The following is a 25,185-nucleotide window of genomic DNA, read 5'->3' on the forward strand; positions in this document are numbered from 1 at the left end:
ATATTAGTTGAAGGAGGCAACTGAATCTATGTAGAAATCATATATTGATTGATATAGTCAGATTGGATAAGCTTGTCTCTTATTTTTCCATTCCTTTTCTTCTTGTCATCAGCCGCCAAGTGCACCATTTTCTTACAGGCGTCAAAATCCCAAAGTCCCTCTGCCTCAATGCCAAGATGTGCCCAGCCCTGCGCCGCCTCTCTGAGCTGTATCGGTCAGATGTAATGACACAGGCTGTGTGACATGGCTGTTCTAATTTAGAGCTGCTGCATGGTACATCACAGCGAGAACGGTTATCATTCTAAACCCGGTGAAACCGTTATGCGTTCTGCAATTGAGCGTTGACATTCATAGCTCACAATACGCGTATGATATTCTTCTTGGTCCCATTCATGTGACATTCAATTTGTAGGTGACAGTTACAGGACACTACGGGACCCGAGATGTCCCTGCATGCAAAACCAGCCACTCACAAGCCTCGAGGCTGTTCCAGGTACACACGGGCACCCGCTGCATCCATCCATCCAAGTGCGTGCTAAGAACATCTGAATAAGGGATAATGATGTCGAGCCATGGGATGGAATGACCTCACCTCATCCAAGAATCCCCTATTCTGGATATCACGGCAAAACACCCGCGAGATCGTCAAAGGCTGAGTATTAAGATCAGCAAAACAGAACACACCAAACGACATTTCAATGGACATCAAACACTAGCCGATCAAAGCTGATCGCAAAAATCCCCGGGGTCCACCGCTAGAAGCACCAAAGACCAAAAGCCCAGCCAATCTCGAATGCTCTCGCATAACCCCTGCCCAGAGAAATTAAAGGGAATACCCAAGCTCATATTCCAGAGCCAAGACAGCTTGGCGCCCTTTGTGACGTCTGGCTGTCATGCGATCTGGACAAAGGGATTCTCCTCCATCCTCAAGGGCGCTTAGATACGATTGTAATTTGTGTCAAGTAAGGCAAATGTCTTTGTGGTCCACAGTTTGTTTTCGGGGCTGACAGGTGGCTCAGTTGCAGAGCGAAGGAACCAGAGATAATCTCTCATCCTACGCTGTGGATAAGTTTATGCACTGCCATGATCCATCTGTCAGCGGGCATGCACCCATCGTGGATCACCATTTACCGCCAAAAGGAGTAATCTCTCGTGTTGAGTGGTCCAGGAACGCTTACCACATCATAATTTTAGCTTGACCCATGTCCGCGGACAGTCCCATGGCATCAGTGTCTTTCGGCCGATCCGGAGATTTGGGTCGATCTATTCCGCTTATGCATCTTTAGAGCGCGCGCGCCGTTTTCCTTCAATTGGATGTGATGTTCAGCCTTGGGCAGAATGTCATCTTTTGTCTTTCAACGTCATATCCAATACTTGTAACATTCTAATCGGCTCAAGGCATGGGTATCAAATATTGCAGTAGTCTAGATGTGCATACATTGTCATCAACGTATCTCGTAAATGGCCTTAGTCGGAAAACTCATCCCCCGGAGGTTCTCGTCCAAAAGTGCTGTTAAACTTGAGGAGGCCAGTTAAACCACCAACCCAAGGGTCGTCATCTTCAGTTCTGATCATGCATGGCACACCGCCGTGCCACTCCTCACCGGGACCAGCACGTCCAACAAATTCGCCTTCCACTCGGATTTCAGTCCCTGGTGAAACGCCAGCACACCGTTTGCCATCGATGCTGAGGTCAAGCTCACGGCCACGATTCTTCCGGCTCATCCGCAAAGTGACCTTGGTGTCCAGTGGAAGCACGAGGGACCGGAAGCTAAGGCTACAAGGACTGATGGGTGTGATAAGAAGGGACTTGACAAGTGGATGGACGATAGGACCGCCTGCACTCAAACTGTAGGCTGTTGAACCTGTCGGTGTACTGATTAGGATGCCGTCAGCTGTTGTTTCGGTAAGAAAATGCCCGTTCTGGTAAATATCGATGATGGCCAGATGGGGATGAGACCCTCGATGCACCGATATTTCGTTGATAGCTCTCAACGATGGGGAGGGCTCTTCAGGAATAGCTAATGCTTTTGCCCCCAACTTCGTCTCGCTTGATAACGTATCTGACAGCCAATGATTGATGTTGTTTCCCGAGGGATCAAATACATCAGCCTTGATGCGATGGCGCAGCAGCACCTTTGAAGCTCGCTGGGCTCCCATGCTCTTCCCCTTGTGCCTATCCCATGCTGCATAGGCCACTGGGGTTGTCTTATCCCAATCGCCCCGAGGGAAGTTGGCCTCGCGCGTAGCAACATCACTTCCGCTCATGAATGTCTCTCTCCAAGCTCTTTTGTATTCTCTAAAGTCCCACTCGCCCAGAAATCCTAACGTTCCCATATTGAATGATAGAATTGGAGGAACAGAACCGTGGAGCTTGTACAGACTGGCGGCCCGAAGAACTGTGCCGTCCCCTCCAAACGTTGCAATGACGTCAATTTTATCAGCCATATTTGATCGAGAGTCTGATGTAAAGATGGGAAAGTCGAGGCGATCCTTTAGTGATTCGGCGATGCGTGGCTCGAAGACGATGTTGACCTCTGGGTACTCATTGCGAAGGTAGTTGGAAAACTTGACGACCGCGTCGACAACTGCTTCCGAGTACAGCTTGTGGATGATAAGAAGGTTGCTGGGAGGCTTGGTCCAGTTTAAGGATAGAAGCGATGATCCGGGCTTTGTACTTTGGAGATATCGTGGGTTTGATCTATCCGGCAATTCTGCGATGCTGCGAATGTCGGCGCTTAGACGAGTGGATGTTGTTGATAGAAGACGACATGTTCGTGGTATGGAAGTGGATACTGATGGTCGAACAATGAGCGGACATGTTGGTCGTTGAGGAAGTCTGTGCTCAATGAGCGCCAGGCCTCTTAGAAGAGATCTTCTAGACATGGCACAGATGATATAGCATAGCTTGTAAAGAAAAAAGCTGCCTGTCCAGGCTGATTAATTTTGACTATGGATGACGCCGAAGACGGGGAGCTACCCTCGTCACTAGCAGACTAGCTCGAGTTGCGGCTTTGCGACGGCTTTGGCAGAATCGATGGAGCTAAGGAGTTGAGGTGGGCTGTTTTTTCACCGCCTGCCTCTCTGAACTTTAGAATATCTTGACAGAATGATGGTGGTTTAGCCTTGAAGGGGTTCCAAGGGACCAGATCACGGTATCTGGACCCTTGAAAGTTGACTTAAACCTTGTAGCCTTTAAGACAAAGAGCCGATCAGCTGTAATATGTGTATGACCTGCAGAGTGTCTTATTGAACCCCGCGATAGCTTCTGTAGAATGTAGATCCAACAGCTATAAGATCTCATATACTGAGCTCCTGATTGGTCAGATTGCATCGATACCCAGAGCGAGCGCCCCATGCTCCCTGCCCCCGCCGCCTGTAGAAAGTCGTCATAGGACCTCAGCCCTCCAGCCCCGACGCATCCGCCTGATGACACTACAGGCACTTTTAGTTTATGTATACAAAGCTACAGTAGCAATAAGCTCATGCCTAAACGTTGATCACATGCTCATGTGGAATGTCTCGCAGCCTTGAAGGTTTTCTTCTACATCTTCATCTTCACCTCGGACTTGAACTTTAGTAGATTTGCGACACTCGTTCGTCAGCTGCCTCGAGGCTGGCTCTAACTATCATTGTGGACTGTGCCACGCGACCCCTCGTCTTCACTCAGCTCCTAGGCGACGTTCATTTTAACGAGACAGGCACGAGTTATAACAGTCCTGAGAGCGCCATTTTTGTCTGTTCTGTTTGTTTACTCGCTGTGAGACCTCGGACAGAATACATCAATCGAGATAAACAACAGAATTAAGCAATAGGCGCCGCCATGGCTGGCACCACAAACGCTGACCCGCCAGAGACGGCGCTCCCAGTACCAGAAGTTCTCGCTGGAATCACCGAGGAGGATTTGGCCAAAGAGAGAAAGACACTGCCAAAGGAAGAGCATCCATCTGGAAAAGAGAGCTATGGAACTTTTATGCAAATCATCCGCGGCTCGTGTTTCGCGCTCTACTTCAACTCATGCCTTTTAGTGTATGGGATCCAAGTGCCATTCATCAACCGTATCATGACTAACCTAGTCGCAGCATCTTCATTACCCAGCTCATCGGTTCGCCGCTGTACTTTGTCAACCGTGACTGGTACTACGCTTGGATGGCCATGACGAAGCGCTCTTTTGGTCTTACCATAACTCTCATGACCCAAATCTGGGGCCCGACAACGATACGAGTGAGTGGTGACGAGTCGGTTGCCGGGCAGATTAAGTTGCGGTCCGATGGGGGAGTGCAGTTCGAGTTCCCTGAGCGCTTGATCCTAATCGCCAATCATCAGGTACGAGGATACAACTTGACAGATGGGCACATACTGACGGTCACAGATTTACACTGACTGGCTTTATCTTTGGTGGATCTCATATGCCAACTCTCCAAGCATGCATGGTCATATCTACATCATTCTCAAGGAGTCACTTAAGCGCATCCCACTTGTCGGCTTGGGTATGCAGTTCTATAGTTTCATCTTTATGTCGAGAAAAATGGCCTCCGATCAACCCAGGATGGCTTATCGTCTCAACAAGCTGAAGCAGCGCAAGGTCGATCCCAATGGAAGATCTTATATGGATCCCATGTGGCTGCTTTTGTTCCCTGAAGGCACCAATCTTTCCAATAACGGGCGCAGAAAGTCTGCTGGCTGGGCCGCCAAGAACGATCTCAAGGACCCTGAGCATGTCTTGCTTCCACGAAGTACGGGCATGTTCTTCTGTCTGAACGAGCTGAAGGGAAGTATTGACTACGTCTACGATTGTACAGTCGCGTATGAGGGAATCCCGTAAGTCGTAACCTGAAGCCCCTGTTACACAGCATAAAAACTGTCGACTGACCGACGAATGTAGGCGAGGTGGATTCGGTGAAGAGTACTTTGGCCTGGTTAGCACATACTTCCAAGGACGCCCTCCCAAGTCGGTCAACTTCCATTGGCGCCGTTTCCGAGTGAGCGATATTCCCCTTGAAGACCCGAAGGCTTTCGACCTCTGGCTTCGCGAGGAGTGGTATAAGAAGGATACGCTGATGGAGGAGTACATGACGACTGGTCGATTCCCTCGCATGGCAGGCAGTAAGGTCGACTACATCGAGACCGAGGTCAAGACACGTCAGCCATGGGAAATTCTTCAAATCTTTACCGTTGTTGGTACAGCTGCACTGGTTTGGCACAACATCAAGAAGACATTTACGACCATGACCACGGTATTTCGATAGGAGAAGGAAGAAGCCGAGGTCCGGGAGTAATTGAGCGAGTGAGACTAAGGGAATGGATGGAACCAGGACGTGGCGCGTTAGGTGTTGACAGTTTCAAGGTTACACAAATCCCTACAGGTGAATGAGCAGTGTGCATGAATATTTCGGCGAATATGTGAGTTCTCCTCGTTTGGGATTGATAGTTTCGTTTTGTTGCAGCGTGGAGGAGATACCGAGGCGCATTCTGCTTGGAAAGGAGGCATCCATGAGAAGAGGCGACATGATGAGTTGACGGTGTAAGGATTCGGACAGTATCCGAAAGCGGCGAGGTGAATGACATGTCTTGGTTCGAGCGAGTTGTGTAGTTAACGTCAGAACGCGCGTATGAGAACAATTAGTAGCTTTGAATGACCGTTTTGGACTTTTGTATGAAGAATGATTGACGGGTAAAGTGCCTCGGCGCGTGCCGACCTCAAAGCTAAAGATCCGCAAGAATTACCACAAAGAGTCGACAATGCTTTGGTTTGGGTTGTTTGCCATGCGGTGTTGCTGCAATGCCCTCCTGGCGGTAACAGCTCAGTTCGCCTAGACCAAGCCACCAAGCCCGCATCCAAACAACCATAAATTAGCGTAGTTCGCAGTTGGTCCAACGAGAAGCTGGGGATGTCAACTTTAACATCTTGAATTGGCGCTTCTGGTCTAGTCGTTTTCTGTCAAGGGTTGGGAATTAACTACGAGCCTCGGCATCCAAGGTCGCTCTATGAGCCGTTATTGGTTCGGGATATGGAGAGATGATGCGGGGGTGGAGAAGAAACGCGGGGGAGAGACTAGAGAGATCGAAATGAATGAGACTACCCTAAGAATTAGGATTCACACGAGATATCGTGGTGTGGCTGTTTAGGATGGAATGAGATTGGTAGGCTACTAACCGTGTGGAAGGCCTCTAGACAGATTGAACAGGAGGTGGCTTGCGGCTAAGGGCTTGGAAGGATAGAAAGGATGACTGGTAGGTTTGATGTGTCGGAAATGGATGGGCAAGTGTCCAGGTGAAAGAAGTGTAAGCTGACCATCTATTTCTGTCTTTGTTACGGCCCTTGTCTAGTGTTTTTGTCACCCACTAGGGAGGGGAAGGGGAGCCTTGTTTGGTGTAAGTGAGATCAGGTTGATAGCAATCTGCTGTGTTTCCCATGATATATGTAGCAAAAGGAAATTGGCTTGACACAGCATTTTGTACTATTTGTACTGTACAGTGAGTGCGTTGGTTACATGCTCTTGAATACTACAGCAAACAATGCCAATGCTCGCTTCAGACTCAGCCCATGCAGCACAAGAATAAGACGCTCGGACAAAAGCAATCAAAATCAATTAATCTCCAGGAGATCGAAGCAAGGGCTGTTTGGTTTGTGCAGGAGACAGCCAAGCCAAGACTGTACTATGCAAGCCTCTTTTCCCTCTCTTATTCCGCACCCCAAAAATTCGAGTCTGCTGATACTGCATGCTCCTCTTAATGACAAGCCCACCATCGCTACTCACCCCAAAACAGGCAATCCTCCGGGCGTAGGAGCTGGAGTTCCCTCCTACCCCGCAAAGTTGAGCCTTAGTCCTTGACCACACCCCGGGTTTTTTCCTCATCATCGTGTGGAGTCAGAGTGTAGCCGGTAGATCTTGCGGGGGAGAGTCGCAACGTAGATGGGTTAAGGTGCTGATACTGACGCAAAAGACTCCAAGGAAACGACAAAGCCCTAACTCCAAGGGGGTGTGTATTGTTTGACGATTGTTACTTGGCATTGACCGCCACCCGAGGTAAGTTTGTATTGTTGTGCTGGATTGGTCGATAAGAGAAGAGGTTGGACCAGGGTCTATAGTCTGGAGAGGAGAAGAGTAGTAACCTGGCCTGTATAAAAGACAGGCGATGATCGTGACCCAACGAGACGAAATAAACTGGAGACAGAGACAAAGACAAGCCAAGACAAGCAAAGCAGATAATAGCCTAGCTTGCATTGCCTTGCCTCATAGATCCGTGAAACCTGGTGCCTTCCTATTCTTTTTTAGTTTTCCTCAAAAGGGGGGTTGTGTTCTGCACTGCACTGCACATTCTCTTCTCGGAAGCTGTGTAACAGGATTCACTCATAATCCTCGCTCCTTCCTCATCCTCTTTTTCTGTCCCACATACCTTTTTACTCTTCTCTCTTTCTCTCTACCCCCAACATCGTCACTCACAAACTCTTCTGCTCTTGACAACGAGCAATCATGGAGAGACCACACGATAATGAGGCTGTTGAAAAGCAGCTCGACTCGGATTACAAGCATCTCGACCATGCTCCCAGCAAGGTCAGCTCCGAGATAGATGCCGACCATGGCTTCACCGAAAAGGAGCAGCGCAGCATCATCAAGCGCATTGATCGTCGTCTGGTTGTGACTGTCGGCGCCATGTACTGTGTCTCGCTTATGGATCGAACCAACATGAGTGCTGCCAACATTGCTGGTATGAGTGCTGAGCTTCAACTGACTGGCTTCCGATACGTGAGTCTTATCCGTTTTAAGTGATTGTGAATTGTACTGACGAATTGGTGGATAGAATATTGCCAACTTGGTCTTCTTCATCCCATACATCATCTTCCAACCGCCCTCGACTATCCTCATCCGCAGAATTGGTCCCCGTTTCCACTTGGCTATCATCACTATGCTCTGGGGAGCAGTCATGGTTGGCATGGGTTTCGTTGAGAAGTTCCCCCAACTTGCGGCTCTTCGTGCGGTTCTTGGTTTCTTCGAGGCTGGTTTCTTCCCCAGCTGTGTCTACCTGCTTAGCACATGGTACACTCGATGTGAGTATAGCTGCCATCACTCAAAGCTCAACTACTGACCAATATTCCAGACGAGGTTGGAAAGCGATACTCGGTCTTCTATCTCCTCGGTTGCGTTGCCTCAGCTTTCTCCGGTATTCTCGCCTACGGTGTACGTCTCGCCCCGCTCTCACTATCCCGCTCTTGCTTACACTCCACAGCTTATGCAGCTCAACGGTCGTGAGGGTCTCACTGGTTGGCGCTGGATCTTCATCATCGAAGGTGCCTTGACCATCGCCCTTGGTGTCGCCGGTTATTGGCTTCTCGTTGATTTCCCCGACTCGAAGCGCAAGACATGGTCTTTTCTCGGTGCCCGCGAGCGTCAATGGGTTGTCGATCGCATCAGTCGTGATCGTGGTGATACCGAGATGCCTCCCTTCCAGCTGGGCAAGTTCCTTGGCGGCGGGGCGGACTGGAAGGTCTGGGCCTATGCCATGATCTTCTTTGACACTACCACCATCAGCTACGCCCTTGCTTATACTCTGCCTATTATTCTCGTTGGAAACATGGGTTTCAGCGTTGGAGCTGCTCAGTGTCTGGTTGCCCCTCCTTACGCCTTCGCCGGTATCGTCATGTTCGCTACTGCTTGGGTTGGTGACAAGTACCACGTTCGAGGTCCTTGCATTCTCTTCAACATGTTGCTCTGCCTCATTGGACTTCCCATCATGGGCTGGGCTGAGAGTGCCAACGTTCGCTACTTCGGTGTCTTCCTCGTCACTGCCGGTGCCAACAGCAACATCCCAACTGCCATGTCATTCCAGGCCAACAACATCCGAGGTCAATGGAAGCGAGCTTTCTGCAGTGCCACTCTTGTCGGCTTTGGTGGTTTCGGTGGTATTGCCGGTAGCTTGGTGTTCCGTGAGCAGGATAAGTTGACGGGATACAAGCCTGGCATGTGGGCCTGCATTGCCTGCTGTCTCGTCACTACCATTCTTGTTATCCTGCTTGATCTGGACTTCAAGAGAAAGAATGCCCAGGCTGACAGGGGTGAGAAGATTCTGGAGGCTCATGATGTGAGTAAGCCCCCTCGTGCTGACATAACCTCATCACTGACAAACTTTAGGACGATGCCACTGCCGATTTCCGCTACACTTACTAAGATGGATGAATATATGTCGAGTGTTAGTTTGAGGATGATCTGTTGTTAAGGTGTATCTGTTCCAGTAGCCCAATAACATCTATTGTTTGCATCTTTTGTCTCTCAGATAACCTTGCACTTATCTCGGTGACATGTTGCTCATAAGAGACAAAGCACTCTTTCTGTTACCTCAACCGCTGTTCGTCCTCCCGACTCATATTCTGGATAGTGTTACTTTGACAGCTTCGTGTCTCTTGTCTTGTTCATCCACCATGACCATCGTACATTGTACACTCCCACCCGAACACTTGGCCTCCCGCATACCCGCACAAAGAAAATCTTTCTTCCCCATTATCTCAAAAGCTCAGCGTATTCCACTATTACGGTCCTCAGCCAAAGTTAACAATCTATTCCTCGTCGCGAACATGAGTCCTTCCGATTACGCTGTGCCAGTTTACCTGTGTATTCTTGCCGTTGAGCTAACCTTGTGGCTACCCCTGCCCATTATCTTTATTACAGTGCTGGTAGTGAAGTCCCGTCTTGAGAACAGAGAGGTAGAGTGGCTTGAAGAGGGTTTGCTGGTGCAGAGGGAGGAAATCCCGTTGAACTATCAGACGCTGATCCGGGGGTTGAGGGTCAGTGGATGATACAAGGTTGGACTCTTGCAACAATGCTGGTCATTGTTCCTGATGGAGACTAACGGTCATGTTCGCGGCAGATACTAACAATTCATTGTACAGCACGGTCCGAACAGAGAATTAGAATAGGGCCTTTCATTTATTCTTGCGCTGTAAGCCATCTATCTATCTATCTATATAAAAATTGCTTGTTTTCGATATTTACATCATCAACACAGTGATCACAACACCAAACACAGCAGCGAAGAGCGAAACTCGCATACCGCCAGCAGCGTTCTCGACGGTTTCTTCCGAGCTTCCGTCACCTCCCTTACCCTTGGCCTCCTCCGAATCAGAATCCTCGCTGGTGGTTCCATTTGTCTTGACAACACGCTCCTCCAATTTGGGGTTAAGAGGGTTGTGCGCATCGAAGTAACCAATAAGCACCTCATCCTGGGTATCAAGAGTAGCAGCGTTCTTGTCCTCGATGCTGAAGAAGTTATCACCGCCACCAGCCAAGAAGTCGAGAGTGACAACGCGATACTTGGTCTTGTCCTCGAAAGAATCACCGTCGAGCGTCAAGTTGACCAGCTTGGAGCCGTTCTTGTTGTCAGGGTTATACTCGACCTTGAGGCCCTTGGAAACCTGGAACCACGAGGTGATTTCCTTGTCGTTGCCCTGGTTTATGCCCGTTACAGCACCCTCGAAAATATCCTTGATCTCGGAACCGGTAAAAGTGAGCTCAACGATGGCGTTACCGAATGGGAAAGATGTTAGGACTTCGCCGCGGGTGATGTTGCCCTCGTCGATGGTAGCGCGAACTCCGCCGGCGTTGATGAAGGCGAAGCTGGGCTTGTCGTCGTCGGAGGTGCTTTGGTTGAGACGGTACTCGAGCATAGCATCAGCCATAACTTGTCCGAGGAGACAGTCTCCATCCTGGCATGTGGTCTGGTCGAGCTCTTCACTTGTGTAGCCAACTACTTCAGCGGCGAACTCCTCGAAGGGGCCTCGCCAAGACTCAATCTTCTTCTGGAGATCCTCATCAATGTCGGTCTGGTTGGTCATGTGGATAGGAGCACCGTGGTAGGCAAGAGGCTTTCCATCCTTGTCAAAGGTCAGATCAATAGAACCAAGGTACTCGCCCCATCGGTATGCAGTGACAATGAAAACTTCATCACCCTTGACGTTATCAACTACGGTGGGATAATCACCCTCAGAGTTGCTCATGTTGCCAAGGGGAGTATGACTGTGACCACCGATGATAAGAGAAAGACCCTCAGTCTTGGCAGCAAGCTCCTTGTCCACATCGATGCCGAGGTGAGTAAGCGCAACAATGCGGTTGATCTCGGTCTTGTTGCGAATCTCCCAGACAGCCTTCTGCACCTCAGTGATGGGGTCCAGGAAAGTAGTCTTGTTTCCAACGCTGGAGATTCCAGGCGTAGTATCAGTAGTCACACCAATAACCGCCAAATCATGATCCTCAAAGATCTGGTAGTTCTTGATAGTCTTGTTCAGTCCTTCGTACTCGCTCTTGACATTGCAAGAAATGACAGGGAAAGTCAAGTTCTGCAGAAACTCGCCAAGCTCCTCGTCACCACCGTCCCACTCGTGGTTTCCGAGCGTCATGGCGTCAAAGTCGAGCTCATTCAGGGTCTCTGCGATCTTGGAGGGTCCGTAGAAGGAGTAGAACAGTGTGCCCTGGAACTCGTCGCCCGCATTGAGCCACAGGTTGTCCGGGTGGTCCTTTCGCAGAGCATCGACTGTGTGCTTGATGCGCGCATAGCCGCCGAAGCAGCCCTTCTTGGGATCGACGCAGTCTGTGCCTGACTTTGCGAATTCGTCGAGATGGGCGTGGACATCGTTGACATGGAAGAAGGCTACAAGGGTTAGCGACCTGAACAGCGCATAGTGAGAGAATAAGACATACAAATGTTGTAATTTCCGTCATCATCGATGAAGCGCTTTGTCAATCGCTTGCTGTAGAGCGTATCTTCAGCGATAACGGAGCCCGTCAAAGCGAGCGCTGCAAGGGTAATTGACGACTTCATGATGGCTCAAATGCGCAAATGCCCCCAGAATCGAGAAGAGAAGGTGAACATTTCAAGAATAAATTTAGAGTGCAACTCTGCTCCCTTTAACTCGTCAATTGGAACCCTGTCATGTTTTTTTACGCTTTCCTTGGCCTGATCGTCGCTGTGACAGGTCTCTTGTTAGTCGTGCAAAGGTTCCATGAGATAAAGGATCGCCAAGATGCACGTGGGCAACGTGACTGGCTTATCGCACGAAGCCAAGGCGAATCCGTCTATGTCGACTGTTGTTGACATAACAAGGACTCTGCTGTCATATCGTATTATCTGCCATTGAATAGAAACGTGTGTATGCTTCTGTTTCATGTGTGTTAGTGTGCTATCAAACAGGCCTGTTCAATTGAGTATCACAGCCTATCACTGGCTCGATAACCAGGCTGTCTAAAGGTTTAAGCTTGAACAGTCCATGGAGCCAAGGCTCGGGGTGTCGGGTGTCTCTACGCCGCGTCGGCTTTGTCAGACAAATGAGGAAGGTTTTTACTATAGCGTCAGTCAAACGGTTTTTGGGTCAAGGATAGCCCTGGCCAATGTGAAGGTTTATCTCATATGCCTTCTTTATCCAGTAAGACTGAGGTAGAGACCAACAGCCCGATTGAAGTTCAACAGACAGACAGACTTGTTGCTTTCGCCTTTATCAATCATTAAGATGGTAGCACTATCTACTAACTGACTCATGCGGAGAGATCAACCCAATTTTTGCTCATTATTAGGATCGATCCCTGGAACCCGCAACCGGGGCCATCGATTTAGTTTATTAACTAACATCATATATTAGCCTTTAAGCTTATTCCCCGTGATGAACGCCTCAGAATCGGAACTTTGGTCATGGTCATGCTGTCAGTTACCAGTTAGGCGGTTTGGTTTAGGAAGAAATTGAACTTAATCTCAATGAATTACCTATTAGAGAAACCTGTTTCGCTAATTGATTGTCGACTGCCGAGGCTTTTTGTTTATGTTGTAATGTTGCATCTGGATGGAATTTTGGCCACTGCTCAGAGTTATGAGATGCCTATTCCGATCTAGCGCTTTCCCTGCATATCATCCAATCGCTAGCTAATCTGGTTGATCACCAGTCAAAGCGCTGAGCTGTTGGCTGTAACTACAGGACCTTAGCTACAGCTACAGAGAGGGAGCCAAGTCGAGTTCCGGAGCATCAGGCCCGAGGTATAAACTAGAATAGTTGATTATCTTTGTTAGTTTCGTCCCAACTTTTGATTGATACTATACTAAACTAAGTCAATTGTCATTTATTTATAAGCGCATATTCATCCAGTTTTCTGGTCTTTAGGGGCTTCAGTGGGAACCGGTGGAGTGCCGTGGTGGCTTGTGGTAGTGTCTGTGGCACACGGGCACTAATAAAACATTTTGCCTCAATTACTAACGGGGGGAATCCGACAGATACCGGCAGCCTGGAAGGACTTACAGGAGATGAGAACGCCATGTCCTTTCCCGATAACTTTCGGACTTTTCATTGCATCATTTTTACAACTGGTCGAGGCGTGTAGCTCTCTGTGCTATTTTGAGTCAGCTATTGAGCGGTGTGTTAGTGCCTCTCATGGGGGCGCTTGCTTAATGTTGGATAGGTATCTCTTCGTACGACACCTACCTACCCTATACCGGCTTCATGAGTCAGCGAGCTCACTGTTATGTTGCGAATAACCTCACCTCAACACAGGGTCTGCGTCACAGTGATACGTTTCATCAAAGTAATGCAGCCCATTGCATTTTATTTCTTTCGGATTCACAGGAGAAAACTACTTCTCGGTACGGGTACCATTAAGTTACCTCGGTACCGTCTCGGCCAGTAGCTCTACCACTAACCACAAGCCTCATAATGTCATCCATGAGCAGATCCATACCTCTTGATCAATGTCGGGACCGAGCAGGGAGCATATTCGTATACACGATTCAAGTTCTTGACCAAGTCCCTGTCAACTGAGTAGTGTTCTATTCCAAATGACAGGACCCCTGACTGCTTTCAGTTCTTTGTTGGATTAGCCACCTGGATGATCATCAATATGGAACCACTAGTTAGCTAGAACAACGAGATGTTTACCTAGCATCGTATTCCCGTTAACTCCATGATCGACTCGACTATCAACGGCTTAAGTCTGATCACATAATCGGAAAGAAAATTCAAAACCCATTCCTCTTATTCATCAGATTGTTCTGGCCAGGGATTACCAATATTCTGGTAACTCCTTGGCATCAGATACGCAATTGTTAGGTTATGCAGTAATGAGCTGATTCTAGCTGCCAAGAGGTGAAAAAGTTATCAAAACAACAAAGCGTCTTGAAAATCAGTGCCTTTTTTGCGAACTATGAGTGTTCAGCTGCGGTGCCAAGACCAATTGAAATAGCGACGACGTCCGAGCGATGATCAACCAACTGCCAATCGCCACGGAACGGCGCGCGAGATGGTCACAGTCGCAGTCACATTAGCTCAGGGGATGGAACATCGGAGCTCGTGATTCACAGGGCTGGGCCGAAGGCACGAGAAACCGTTGCGAGGCACCGAGTCTTAGGTCTTAGTTCTTGGGCTTGCGCTTGCGCTTGGGAATGGCGTCGGTGGTCTTGGCTCCCCCAGCTAGACGTTACCAGTACGGATAGTTGTACTGTAGGTAGGCCAGACCAAACGGTTGTAGCTAGCTTGATGGAGTTAGAAGGGGCCATACTCAGGGTTCTTTTGGGAGGGAGCTGACGGGCTTAGGATCAGCATTACCGGTAGTTGTGGGCAACTTGGTGCCTGTGCTGTCACTGCTGCAAGCTGGGCTGATGCCGATTCGCTACTGGTACGAGGTGATCTTCGGATGCATCGATGCAAGAGCTCAACGACAATGTTACAGCAGATCTTGATCCTGATCTGATTGAGTTGATGCTCGATCACCAGGCTTGCTTGGCCAGGGGGATATCGAAGTGCAACCGACTTATCAGGGACCGCAGGTGTGTCCGTGTGAATCGGATGGCGGTGGCTGGTGGTTTTGATGTGATGTGATAGTGAAGCCACACTTGGGAATATGTCGACTTTGATGTCGATCTTGTATGGGATTTCCATGCGGCATGTTATTTCCGATTAATCGGGACAAAAGGCAATTTGAAGCGCCACTCCAACCCAGTTCATACAATACATACTGTGATGAAGCAATGGTTGGGATTGGCGCTCTTGTACAGACAGTGATTTATCGTGGAAGCTTCGGAAAATCGGGTCGAGTTTGCCGACTCGCCGGGATAGTTTCGGCGGGATAGAATGCCTAGACTGGGGATAGAACTGGTCTCCGTAGCACTAGACTAGAGAGTAGTGATGGGAATGGATTGGGAAAAGCGGCAGATGTCAGATTGAGGCGAATTGATGCGCTGTATCGAGATGGATGCTAATGTTGGTTCACGTTGGTTCCTGTATATGCGTTACATGCCAGTCAGTGCCAGTAGACGAAGTTAATGGAAGTTACTCGGAAATGGTCTGATGATGTGCATCGCAAGGTTTAAAGTGACAGACGGACATTGGAAATAATGTGGTGCCAAGAAATGTTGCAATTCGAGATCATTTGATCTGCACTTCAATTCTTGATATTTTATGTTTCTGCTCAAATCATAGATAACTTTGTGGTCACAAAATGTCTTGGCAAAAGGGTGCATAAGTTGCGTACGCATAGACCAATGGTTAGTGAAGGAGCAGATTTTACAATACAACAAGTCTTGGCACGCAGAATTGAACAGGGTATGGATGGGTATGGATGGGTATGGATGGGTATGGGTATGGGTATGTTGCTAAAGGCTGTATGTATCCGTAAGGCAAAGACAGGGCGGACGACCCATCTCAGAAATACTACAGTATATGTTCTCTATTGATTGATTTATTTGTGATGTCAAAGGGGTAATTTGTAGAAATGACCTCATCTCGGATCAATCCGATTACCAACAACGTCATTTGACTTTGGAATAGTTACAGAAGACTTGAGAGAAGCAGCGCAGCAACAAACTTTCAGGGTCGCACTCTCTGCCAAGACTGGGCGGCAACGCCCTCCACCTCTACAAGAGACTAAAGAAAGAGACTACAGACGGATATGGATGGCTCGATGGATAATGGATGGGTGCCCCAACTCCCGAACCCACGGAACCGGGCGGCCTGCGAAGAGAAGACTATCCATAATACTGTGTTGTCTAGGAGGCAACTCATTCTCATTATGGTAGAGCCACTATAATGCGCCATGGCGTCTTGGTCTTGGCGATGGCTGACACTGTCTTTGCTTTTCTTGTCTTGGTGTGTGGATGTGGATGTGGATGCAGACTTGAGGCGGCGTACTTTCTGGAGTCTGCAGAAAGGGACCGGCCCAACTCTATTTGCCGTCCGTGTCTAACGAATAACAGTGGACTGCACCAGGTTCCCTGACCTTGACTTGAGCCTTGACCTTGCTTGACCTTGGACCAGGGCAGGGATACAACACGAATGGGTGGGAGATGGGAGGAGGGTTCCAAAAGCCTCAATGTCAGCCAGCCAGAACTCAGAATTCATCAGAATGGCTTGGACCCCGTTAAAGAACCACACCAGAAGCTTCAAGATGGCTATCTCCCTCTCCACTAATCCTGGATCAAGCTGAGACTTGACTTTGAGGCTGCCTGTCACCATCGACAAAGATCTTCATCCCCCTTCCCGAGTCCCGGCATCCAGGCTGTCACATTTTATCGAGCACAGCCTCATGCCAAGAGAGCTTGTTTATGTTGCTCAGGGCCAAGAACTTGATCAAGTAAGGAAACTAAATCAAGCCAAGTATTACAGAGCTCGGCACTGTAGAAACACACCTACCTATCCACCATACCGCGGATCGGTAGTTGCATTGTGCATAGCTATCTGCATAGAGCTGTAGGTAGCTACCTGTGCAAGTGCATTTGCATTTCCAATCAATACCTACCTACCTACCTAGGTACATATACACATACATCGAGTATCTGTAGCTAGTCTGTCTAGTCTTCTATTTCTTTCCCCCTTCCAATCTTACAGGAAGGCAAAGACCAAGCCCTCCAAGAGGGTCAAAAAGTCCAAGCACATACCAAGAAAGTCTTTGCACAAGTTGAGACAGTACCTATACCTCAACGTTACCTTACCTTGCCTGCCTTACCACACGACAGGGACAAGCAGACCAAAAAGAAGCGGGGGGTGGGTTTTCCTTTTAACAACCCAGAAGATAACATAACCACTCTATCCATAACACAAAACACCAACACCGAATCCTCACATCATCTCGCCTCATCTCATCTCACCTCACCTTACCTTACATATACATATACTTTCCTTCACACAACTCAACATCCAGGCCTGCCAGGACATGGCAACAAAACTTGTACTTCCTCCATCGGCCTCGTCTTACACTCCAGATACACTGAACGACAGCCTCAAATGGAAATTATCACACCCCAGGACTACCAGAACAACTCTCGCAAACGACAACGTCGCAGTCTTCGCCCCTGTGACGCCTGTCGGAAGCGCAAGACCCGTTGCGTTACCAAGGATGGCGACGGTGACTGTGTCCATTGCCAGCTAAGAGCTACACCGTGTACCTTCCAGCACAGTCCTCCAGAACGCCAGGTTGCAAACACCAGCGGGAATAGCAGCAGCACGACCGCTGCTCCCGGAATCCAGGAAGAGATCACCCCAGATGAGACTCCAGGACAGATTAAGATCCAAACCCCGAACCAAACCCAGGCCCAGATCCAGAATCCAGCGAGGAGTATGAGCCAGCAAAGCCGTAAAGAGTCCCGGGAGGATGTCCAATCTGTCTACTCTGTCCCTTCGATCCAGACCTTCCTCTCACCCGCCGAGACGCGCGCTTCTGCTGATAGTGGCATCCCTCTTGCTCCGCCCTCAGGCATGGTTCCGGAGCTCGGTCCTCTAGATCGCACAATGGGCTGCTCGTCTACGCGCTTCGCCGAACTTTATGGACTTGGGAGTGACATGGAGCCGATACTAATGCGACATCGTCCCTACGATCCTCAAACTCACGAGTTTAGTCTCGATACTCATGCTATCCGCCGCGTGCTCGAAAGGGACGACGGCCAGGAGTATCCCCTGACGTTTCACATGGCTCGTGACGAAAAAGCAGTCGAGGGTGATCCGACATTTTCTCAGGTCGACGCCATAGAGAGCTGCGTTCGCCCCCACGGGCCCGGTCTCGTCGAGTTATTCTGGAGACATGTTCAACCGTGCTATCCTATCCTCTCCAAGGACCCCTTCACCCTTGCCTACAACCAGTCTTACCGTCGCATCCCAGCGGCCCTTCTCGGGGCCATCTACCTCTCTGCCATTCGCTGGTGGACCTATGATCCTGAACTCTCCATCAGAAGTCCCCCGGACGCCGCCCTACTGCGCAGGATGCTGCGGACGGCCATCCCGGCGTCATACCACCGCCCAAAGCTCAGTTCTATCCAGGCCGCCCTGCTTCTACTCCAATGCCAGCCTGAAGACCCCCTCAACCCGGACCATACCTTCCAATGGGGTCTCACCTGCCAAGCGCTTGCTATCGGTCAGTGCCTTGGGCTTCACCTCGATGCCAGCAACTGGACTATTCCCCAATGGGAACGCAACGTTCGTAAGCGTCTGAGTTGGGCGCTATTCATGCAGGACCGCTGGACTGCATTGGCTTATGGACGACCTGTACATATTCACGACGATGACTGGACAGTGGGCGATCTCACTCCGGCTGATTTTTCGGATTTCGAAAGCGACACTCCTGCGGCTCCCTCGGCTTCTGGATCTGTCTCTAGTTCCGTTTCTGTATCTGGCTCAGACGACGATCGGAGATCGATTGCCTACACTGGCATGACGCAGTTTATACAGATGGTGCGGTTGACGCAGATTCTATCAGTTGTCTACTCGACCTTTTACACAGCTCGCACGTGCAAAGAGCAGGATACCGTGATCCTCTTCGAGAAAGCCCAGCCGCTCTTTGACATGCTGACGAGTTGGTACCATAGCATCCCACCAACGCTGCAGATGAATGTCATCTACCAGCGCAAGCTGTGCTTCCACGGCTATCTGCACTTCTCCTACTATGGTGTGGTAATGACACTCCTGCGTCGCCTAATCCGATCTACAGCCCTCCCACCACGCTGTTCGGACGATCGCGTGCTCTCCAGCATTCGCCAGATCGCCCTCCAAACTGCCCAAAGCGCAATAAGCTTCGTGATAAGTTTGAGACCTGATCATCTCGAGGCTTTCTGGTACTTTACATCACCCTACCTCTTCTCGCTCCTCGGCTCCTTTACCACACTACTTCTCGTCACCTCATTGTCTTCCCAGGAGCAACATTTCTGGCAAGAAACTTTAAACTCGTACCTCTGGAATCTTCGCATGATGAGCAAAAGTCATCAACCAATGCAATACGCTGTAAACCGCCTCGAAGGCGCCATACTGCGCGGCCTCGAGCATTCTCTCGCGGTCAATATAAATGAACCGCTTAATGACAAAGTTAGCCCTATGATGGGCCATTATTCATCAGATGTATATGAATACACTGATTTTGGCGACTGGGACCTGGCAGCTGGTGCATCAGGTCCGTATGATCTTCTCAGTGGGTTGGTTATCCAGCAGAATCCTATGATGCCGCAGGAAGATTTAGGATGAGGGAAGTCATAATGAGGATGATCTTGCGGCGATGGAAGGTTAATAGATGAACTACTCGGCGTCTTCGAGATTGTCCAACTCGGCTAAGCCATCTTCCTTGCTCATCGAATGACGCATATTAATGTCAACTAAATCAACCATGCCATCTTCCACGTACCACCCTAGCCTGCGGACGCCATCGCGCTCGCTGTCTGCCCAGTTGGGCGGTTCAGGTAGTCGAAAGCTCAGTGCTCGGCCTCCGCAGAAGACTTCCACGATTTGACCTCTCAGGAAGAGGAAGACACCATCGACAAGACTGACATTATCATGTCGCACCAGCTCAGGTCCATCGACAGGTCGTGGGATATACATTTTATACTGGTCTGCCCAGAAATCGTCGAGGGGAGGGAAATCGGTCATGAGTATGACAGTGAAAAGGCCATTGCCCTGAGGAATAAACTGCAGACGATGGCCTTTTCCAGACTTATCGACATGCAACATCACTCCAAAAGTGTGAGCATCGCATGCTGCGACCTTGAAGTCCACCATGAGATGCCGCTTCCACTCTGCGGATCCTAGCTCAGGGAAATGCGTCGCCGTCGTTCCGAGAGAACAAAGGTACAAGCTGGGGGCAGCGTCTCCAGGCGAAACAGGCCTGGAAGTTTGCCAGATATAACTTCGAAACTCTTGAGAAGCGTCGATGCGCAGACAAGCGTTTGTGTCTGCCCACATGACTCTGGTGATGCCAAGATCACCTCCCCAAAGCCACTTCTTCTCGTCGGCCGCATAGTCTCCAATCCAGCCGAAGCAGATCCTCTTGCCGGGATTTCCAGCTTTCGGACATGACTTGGCTGCATACCATCGGCGACCGTCTAGGCGTCCATGAGATCCATCTCGTGGGACGCGGAAAGGTCCGTATGGTGTGTCGGCCATGCGATACACTGTTCCTGCATTTGGTGCGTGGAAACGTGAGTATACCAAATACCACTTTCCGTTGGGCAGTGTGAACAGCTCTGGGCATTCGGGACAGAAGACGTCGTTGGGTGCGTATAAAGGCTCAGGGGCTACTGTCCAATCTTCAAGATCCGAGGAAGTCAATAAGGCGATGCATCCACGGCTCCAATACGGGCCATTGGCCAAGCGAGTAGCGACAAGCATCCAATATCGACCTTCGGCACGGTTGTAAAAGACAAAAGGATCGCGAAAGTCGATATCCTCATATTTGTTCAAACCATCTCCGACAATAGTAATGGGTGTTGATGTCGGGTCGAATCTCGTACCGTGACGATCTGAAGCTTTGGTGCGAAGAATTGTCTGACGGCCATTTTGCGATAGGTTGTAACCAGTATAAAAGATATTCATGTTCTGATCCAGATCGAGCACAGCGCATCCTGTCCAGGCGCCGTCGGCATCAGGGTCGGTACTTGACTGTCCTGGCGATACCACGGGTTGCGGATCTCTTTCCCATTCGAGGAGATTTGTTGATCGCAGGCGCGACCATGTTGTCCTCAAGCGTTGTGGGTGGTGCTTTGTTGAAGGTGGTGTGCTGAGGTGGAAGACGTGGTATGTATCGTCAACGAGCAGGGGAATGACATCGGCTGATGCTTGATTGACTGAAGCGCGGGAGTAGGGACATAATTCGGGTGGTGGAGTTGGGACTGGGAGGATGGATCGCATAGTTATAGCCTTGTATGTAATGTGTTGTGTTGTACCGTAAGTAATTAAAAGAAGTAAGTAATGAATAACAAGTTGAACATGGACAGTGAGTAAATGAGTGAGTAAGTGAGTGAGGAATGGTCTGATTATATCAAGGTCCAGCACTGCTTGTTAGTATAAGATAAGAAGAGTAGTATAGTATAGTAGAGCAGTGCAGAGTACAGCAACGTAGTCTAATTATATCCATTTTTGAAGAAACCTTGGCAATGTCTCTTATGTATATGGTCGAAGCTTTAGAATGAGTGAGTTATGGATGGAGTCGCTCGATTCATGAAGATGGTCCAGGCGTTGGAGGGTTGACTCTTGCAACATGACTGACTCTCTCTGTCTTGATCATCTGGATCATAATGAGAAGATCATGACCTAATGTAGCAAGGGTTGAAGAAGATGAAAAAAGAAACAGTGTTGATTGAGAATGGGGAAAAAGAAGAGAAGCAGGTATGGAATAATACTACAGTACAACTGCTACTATGGCTGGGTCGCGTCGGCAACAGGGTCCTAAACGGTCCCTTTTGAGAAAAGCCCCGGCACGACCATGGCGCGGCGCTTCCTCTTCTAGTTAAGCCTGAAGACTCGAGTCAAACTCTATTTTGAAGATCCTAACTTGCGTGGGTTTAGTTTAGGTTTCCAATGTGAGAGATGAATGCCCAAGTCCCGTCTTTTTCTAGCCTGATCCTACATAGTCAACACATTCCTTTTTGACTTCAGTAATACTATGAATGAGGCTGATAAGAGAACAAGTTCTAGAATGAATGATTGACAAAGTAGGGCGCACACTCACACACAGAGAGATGAACTTCTGTTGGGTCATCATGAAAAAGAAACACACAACTCGTGACTTTCCAATTATTCAGTCATTGTGATCTATTACATGCAAGTCGTTACGCACGTACATAACATACAGTAACCAACTGACTGTACAGTAAACGTGCGTATGTGACGTTGTATTCTTTCCGGGGCTTTTCTCCTCCTCTCAATCGTCACTGTCTCTCTTCTTTCTTTTCTTCTTCTACCTGACCTGCCCTATACTATCCTAGGTATCCAATTCATGGATAACTGTTATCCGCCTTGATCCACTCACTAATCAGTCTACTGCATCGGAACCGCCTTCGCAATCTCCTCCCCCAGGTCAAGGGTCCCAGCCTACTCGACTGTACTAACCTTATGCTAAACCCAGAAAGCTTTTGCCGTGAAACCAAGAACGAGGAGGAACCCTCCCCTTCAGCCCTGTACTATAACGCGCGGCCTTCTATTCTATTTCCCGCGGAGAAAGAATTAAAAAATACGAATAATAGGCAACTGAATCAGAGTGCCTGAGCTTACCTCCGGATTCAGAGTCAGAGTCAGAATGATGCTTGCCGGAATTAAACATCCCTACGTCTGGCTCTGCTGTAGCTTTGCGGCACTGGGAGCCTGTCTGTATGGGTACGAGGGTGTTTACTTTACCGGTGTTTCTACTCTCGGTATGTTTGATGCTCTGCTCTATCCCAGTCTTGATCTAGTTGACTGACACTCATTAAAGATGTCTTTGTACGCGACTTTGGAACGCCAGTGTCTGGTTCCAATGGCGAAGGATACGAGATTACACCCTCCAACTTGGCCGTCATGACAAGCATGATCAACGTGGGCGAGTTGATAGGGTCCCTCTTGGCAGCTCCTATCAATGACCAGTTCGGCCGAAAAGGCGCTATACTCAGTGGCACTATTGCTGTTATCGTTGGTGTTGTGATGCAGCTCTGCACCACTTCGAGCCGTGCTCTTATCACAGCTGGGAGAGCGATTGCGGGCTTTGGCGTGGGTAACTTTTCTGTTACATCGCCTTTGTACATGGGAGTATGTCTGCCTCTTTTATATGCTGACATGTGTGAAAATGTTTGTTTGCTTATTAGTGATGATTCTTTGTAGGAGATTGCACCTGAAGGGTTGAGAAGTCCTCTTCTTATGTGCTGGCAGCTTGTTCTGTCTATATCGCAGATCATCGCAGCTGCTATAAACCGAGGTGTCGTCCACAACAACACGACTTTTGCGTATCGATTTCCAATTGGATTCCAGTTGATATTTCCACTGATACTGTTACTCGGTATCACATGGTTACCAGAATCACCGCGTTGGTTGTTGCGCCGTGGACATCATGATAAAGCGATGCGGTCCCTGAGTTTACTCCACCACGAAGACAAGCATTACGACTGCCAAGCCGTGATACAAAACATCGAAATTGATCTAGCGCAAGATTCCTCCGAAGAGGCAGAGAGCACATGGATGCAACTAATTACCGACCCCGTGGAGCGTCGCAAAGTGATCTACAGCGCCGGCGCTCTGATCGCCCAGCAAATCAACGGCATTCAATGGTTCTACTATTTCGGCACCGTCTTCTCTAAGGCAATTGGTCTCCGAGACCCCTTTCTAATGACTCTCATTGTCTTTGTCATTCAAGTTTTTGTTGTTCTTGCGGCTGTGCTACTGGCTAACAAGCTCCCTCGGCGGCCGCTTTTAATGGTGACTACGGGTATCATGACTGTGTCTATTTTTGTAGTCGGATGTTTGGGTATCCCTGGAGGACAGCCGAGTGAGACTATTGGAAAGGTGATTATAAGTTTTGTTATTATTGAGATTGTGGCCTTTAACTTTGCTTGGGGACCTCTTGGCTGGACCATTGTAAGTCTTCCTTCTTTGGAATATGGTACCTTCTAACAGAATGCCAGGCTTCTGAAATGGCAGTTGGAAGAAACCGCAACAAGATCTACGCAGTTGCTGTCGCTTCATTTTGGGTCACAGTCTGGGTTACAGTCTTTACTCTGCCCTATCTGTACTACTCGGCGGATCTTGGCCCCAAGACAGGTTTTGTATACACGGGACTATGCTTTGTAACATTGTCGTATGTGTACTTTTGCGTTGGTGAAGTCACAGGTCGCAGTATTGAGGAGATAAATGGCTTCTTTCGAGATGGTATTCCTGCTCGACACTGGAAGAAGCAACCGTTTGTTGAAGCACAAAGTCACTCGGGTGTAAGTGTTGTTCAGGTACAGGGACATGAAAAGGCTGAGAACCGCTAAGACGAGTTGTGAACTATGTACTTATGAGATATATACCCCAAGTCTATTATGCTGAGCTCCAATTCTAATCTAATACTGATATGCCCGTCTTGAGCTTCTTTACCGACTCGTTCCAGCTTGCCTATACCCGGTGTTGATAGAAAACCCTCGATTTGCCCATATTTGCTCGCCGGTGCATGTATTAATTCTCGGTAGATGAACATGTTGAATCGTCCTTGTCTGGGGTTGACTTGACTGTTGTTGTCCAAGTACTCATGCTATGTCACCTCCCATCCTATTCCTGGGTAGCACCTGAGGAATGTCCCTCGCAGGTTCTGGTAGTGGCGATACAGGCATCTGTCTGCCGAATAAAGGCTGAAGAGGCTCAGGCTCGTGAGTTCTAGATGGTGTCTCTGAAGTTACTCGTCCGTAGCCCATAGTATTTTGTGTAAAACGAGTTGTGAAGCCGACACTTCCCATCCAAACCTCTTGCCCTCTCATATGGCGATATGGGGAGAGCGAAGATGGGGGTTGCTGAGCTGTACTGGCGAACTGACTTGCAATCGCTGGGTTCGAGGGTCTGTTGGAGGCTGGAGGAGCCTTGGATGCCCCTTGCATCAGAAATGCTGGGTTGATAGTCTGCATGATGACTGACGCTTGTAAAGCAACTCGGCTGTATTGGAGTTCAAGAAGAATTAAAAGATATTATGTATTAATTGTATCTTAAAGAGCTTGTGTATGGTCATAGTAGTTTGAATCGTACGAGATCGTTGTTCTGCTCTCTTATATAAACCTCACTTACACGAACATCTATTTCCATCGCCAACCTCAATCCTGCACACGCCACAAATTCTTTTAATAGACGAAGGACACACTAAAACATGAAACGAACATCCAAAATGAAATAACCTCATACATATTCTGGTCTACGTTTCAGAACGACATCTCTTTCTTTGTTCTTTGTTCTCTTGGCAGGGGTATTACACC

The 25,185-nt window shown here is 48.9% G+C and overlaps 9 protein-coding genes across 9 annotated transcripts; 5 read left to right on the forward strand and 4 right to left on the reverse strand.

Moving 5' to 3' along the window:
* Positions 1 to 1,303: 1,303 nt before the first annotated feature.
* B0J16DRAFT_330450 (ATP-NAD kinase-like domain-containing protein) lies at positions 1,304 to 2,957 on the reverse strand. Its single transcript, XM_046126466.1, has one exon. It carries the CDS (start codon positions 2,884 to 2,886, stop codon positions 1,468 to 1,470), a length of 1,419 nt encoding a protein of 472 aa, XP_045990117.1. The 5' UTR covers positions 2,887 to 2,957; the 3' UTR covers positions 1,304 to 1,467.
* An 866-nt stretch (positions 2,958 to 3,823) lies between these two features.
* B0J16DRAFT_314790 (acyltransferase-domain-containing protein) lies at positions 3,824 to 5,249 on the forward strand (the record flags this gene model as incomplete). Its single annotated transcript, XM_046125213.1, has 4 exons — positions 3,824 to 4,029; positions 4,083 to 4,326; positions 4,373 to 4,821; positions 4,886 to 5,249. The coding sequence occupies 4 exons, from the start codon at positions 3,824 to 3,826 to the stop codon at positions 5,247 to 5,249; spliced, it is 1,263 nt and encodes a 420-aa protein (XP_045990118.1).
* Positions 5,250 to 7,478: 2,229 nt separating this feature from the next.
* Positions 7,479 to 9,260, forward strand: B0J16DRAFT_280194 (major facilitator superfamily domain-containing protein; the record flags this gene model as incomplete). The annotated part of the gene is made up of 5 exons (XM_046123891.1): positions 7,479 to 7,751; positions 7,807 to 8,053; positions 8,104 to 8,183; positions 8,233 to 9,084; positions 9,135 to 9,260. The coding sequence occupies 5 exons, from the start codon at positions 7,479 to 7,481 to the stop codon at positions 9,168 to 9,170; spliced, it is 1,488 nt and encodes a 495-aa protein (XP_045990119.1). The 3' UTR covers positions 9,171 to 9,260.
* On the forward strand, positions 9,247 to 9,864 carry B0J16DRAFT_330456 (uncharacterized protein). The gene has a single exon (XM_046126467.1). It carries the CDS (start codon positions 9,302 to 9,304, stop codon positions 9,794 to 9,796), a length of 495 nt encoding a protein of 164 aa, XP_045990120.1. The 5' UTR covers positions 9,247 to 9,301; the 3' UTR covers positions 9,797 to 9,864.
* A 36-nt stretch (positions 9,865 to 9,900) lies between these two features.
* B0J16DRAFT_280196 (Metallo-dependent phosphatase-like protein) lies at positions 9,901 to 12,088 on the reverse strand. The gene is made up of 2 exons (XM_046123892.1): positions 11,694 to 12,088; positions 9,901 to 11,643 (listed from the first exon to the last, which is right to left on the reverse strand). Exons 1-2 carry the CDS (start codon positions 11,812 to 11,814, stop codon positions 9,989 to 9,991), a joined length of 1,776 nt encoding a protein of 591 aa, XP_045990121.1. The 5' UTR covers positions 11,815 to 12,088; the 3' UTR covers positions 9,901 to 9,988.
* A 5,160-nt stretch (positions 12,089 to 17,248) lies between these two features.
* Positions 17,249 to 19,471, forward strand: B0J16DRAFT_257120 (fungal-specific transcription factor domain-containing protein; the record flags this gene model as incomplete). The annotated part of the gene is made up of 1 exon (XM_046123136.1): positions 17,249 to 19,471. The coding sequence occupies one exon, from the start codon at positions 17,249 to 17,251 to the stop codon at positions 19,469 to 19,471; it is 2,223 nt and encodes a 740-aa protein (XP_045990122.1).
* Positions 19,472 to 19,595: 124 nt separating this feature from the next.
* On the reverse strand, positions 19,596 to 21,127 carry B0J16DRAFT_314794 (glycosyl hydrolase; the record flags this gene model as incomplete). Its single annotated transcript, XM_046125214.1, has 2 exons — positions 19,596 to 19,599; positions 19,629 to 21,127. 2 exons carry the CDS (start codon positions 21,125 to 21,127, stop codon positions 19,596 to 19,598), a joined length of 1,503 nt encoding a protein of 500 aa, XP_045990123.1.
* A 1,387-nt stretch (positions 21,128 to 22,514) lies between these two features.
* Positions 22,515 to 24,219, forward strand: B0J16DRAFT_378931 (general substrate transporter; the record flags this gene model as incomplete). The annotated part of the gene is made up of 4 exons (XM_046130958.1): positions 22,515 to 22,629; positions 22,689 to 22,999; positions 23,072 to 23,821; positions 23,869 to 24,219. The coding sequence occupies 4 exons, from the start codon at positions 22,515 to 22,517 to the stop codon at positions 24,217 to 24,219; spliced, it is 1,527 nt and encodes a 508-aa protein (XP_045990124.1).
* A 252-nt stretch (positions 24,220 to 24,471) lies between these two features.
* Positions 24,472 to 24,867, reverse strand: B0J16DRAFT_392264 (uncharacterized protein; the record flags this gene model as incomplete). Its single annotated transcript, XM_046131992.1, has 1 exon — positions 24,472 to 24,867. The coding sequence occupies exon 1, from the start codon at positions 24,841 to 24,843 to the stop codon at positions 24,472 to 24,474; it is 372 nt and encodes a 123-aa protein (XP_045990125.1). The 5' UTR covers positions 24,844 to 24,867.
* Positions 24,868 to 25,185: the final 318 nt, after the last annotated feature.

This window comes from Fusarium flagelliforme (genome assembly GCF_020744385.1).
Source record: "Fusarium flagelliforme strain FIESC 12 MPI-CAGE-AA-0113 chromosome Unknown B0J16scaffold_1, whole genome shotgun sequence".
In the NCBI taxonomy this organism is placed as follows: Eukaryota; Fungi; Ascomycota; class Sordariomycetes; order Hypocreales; family Nectriaceae; genus Fusarium; species Fusarium flagelliforme.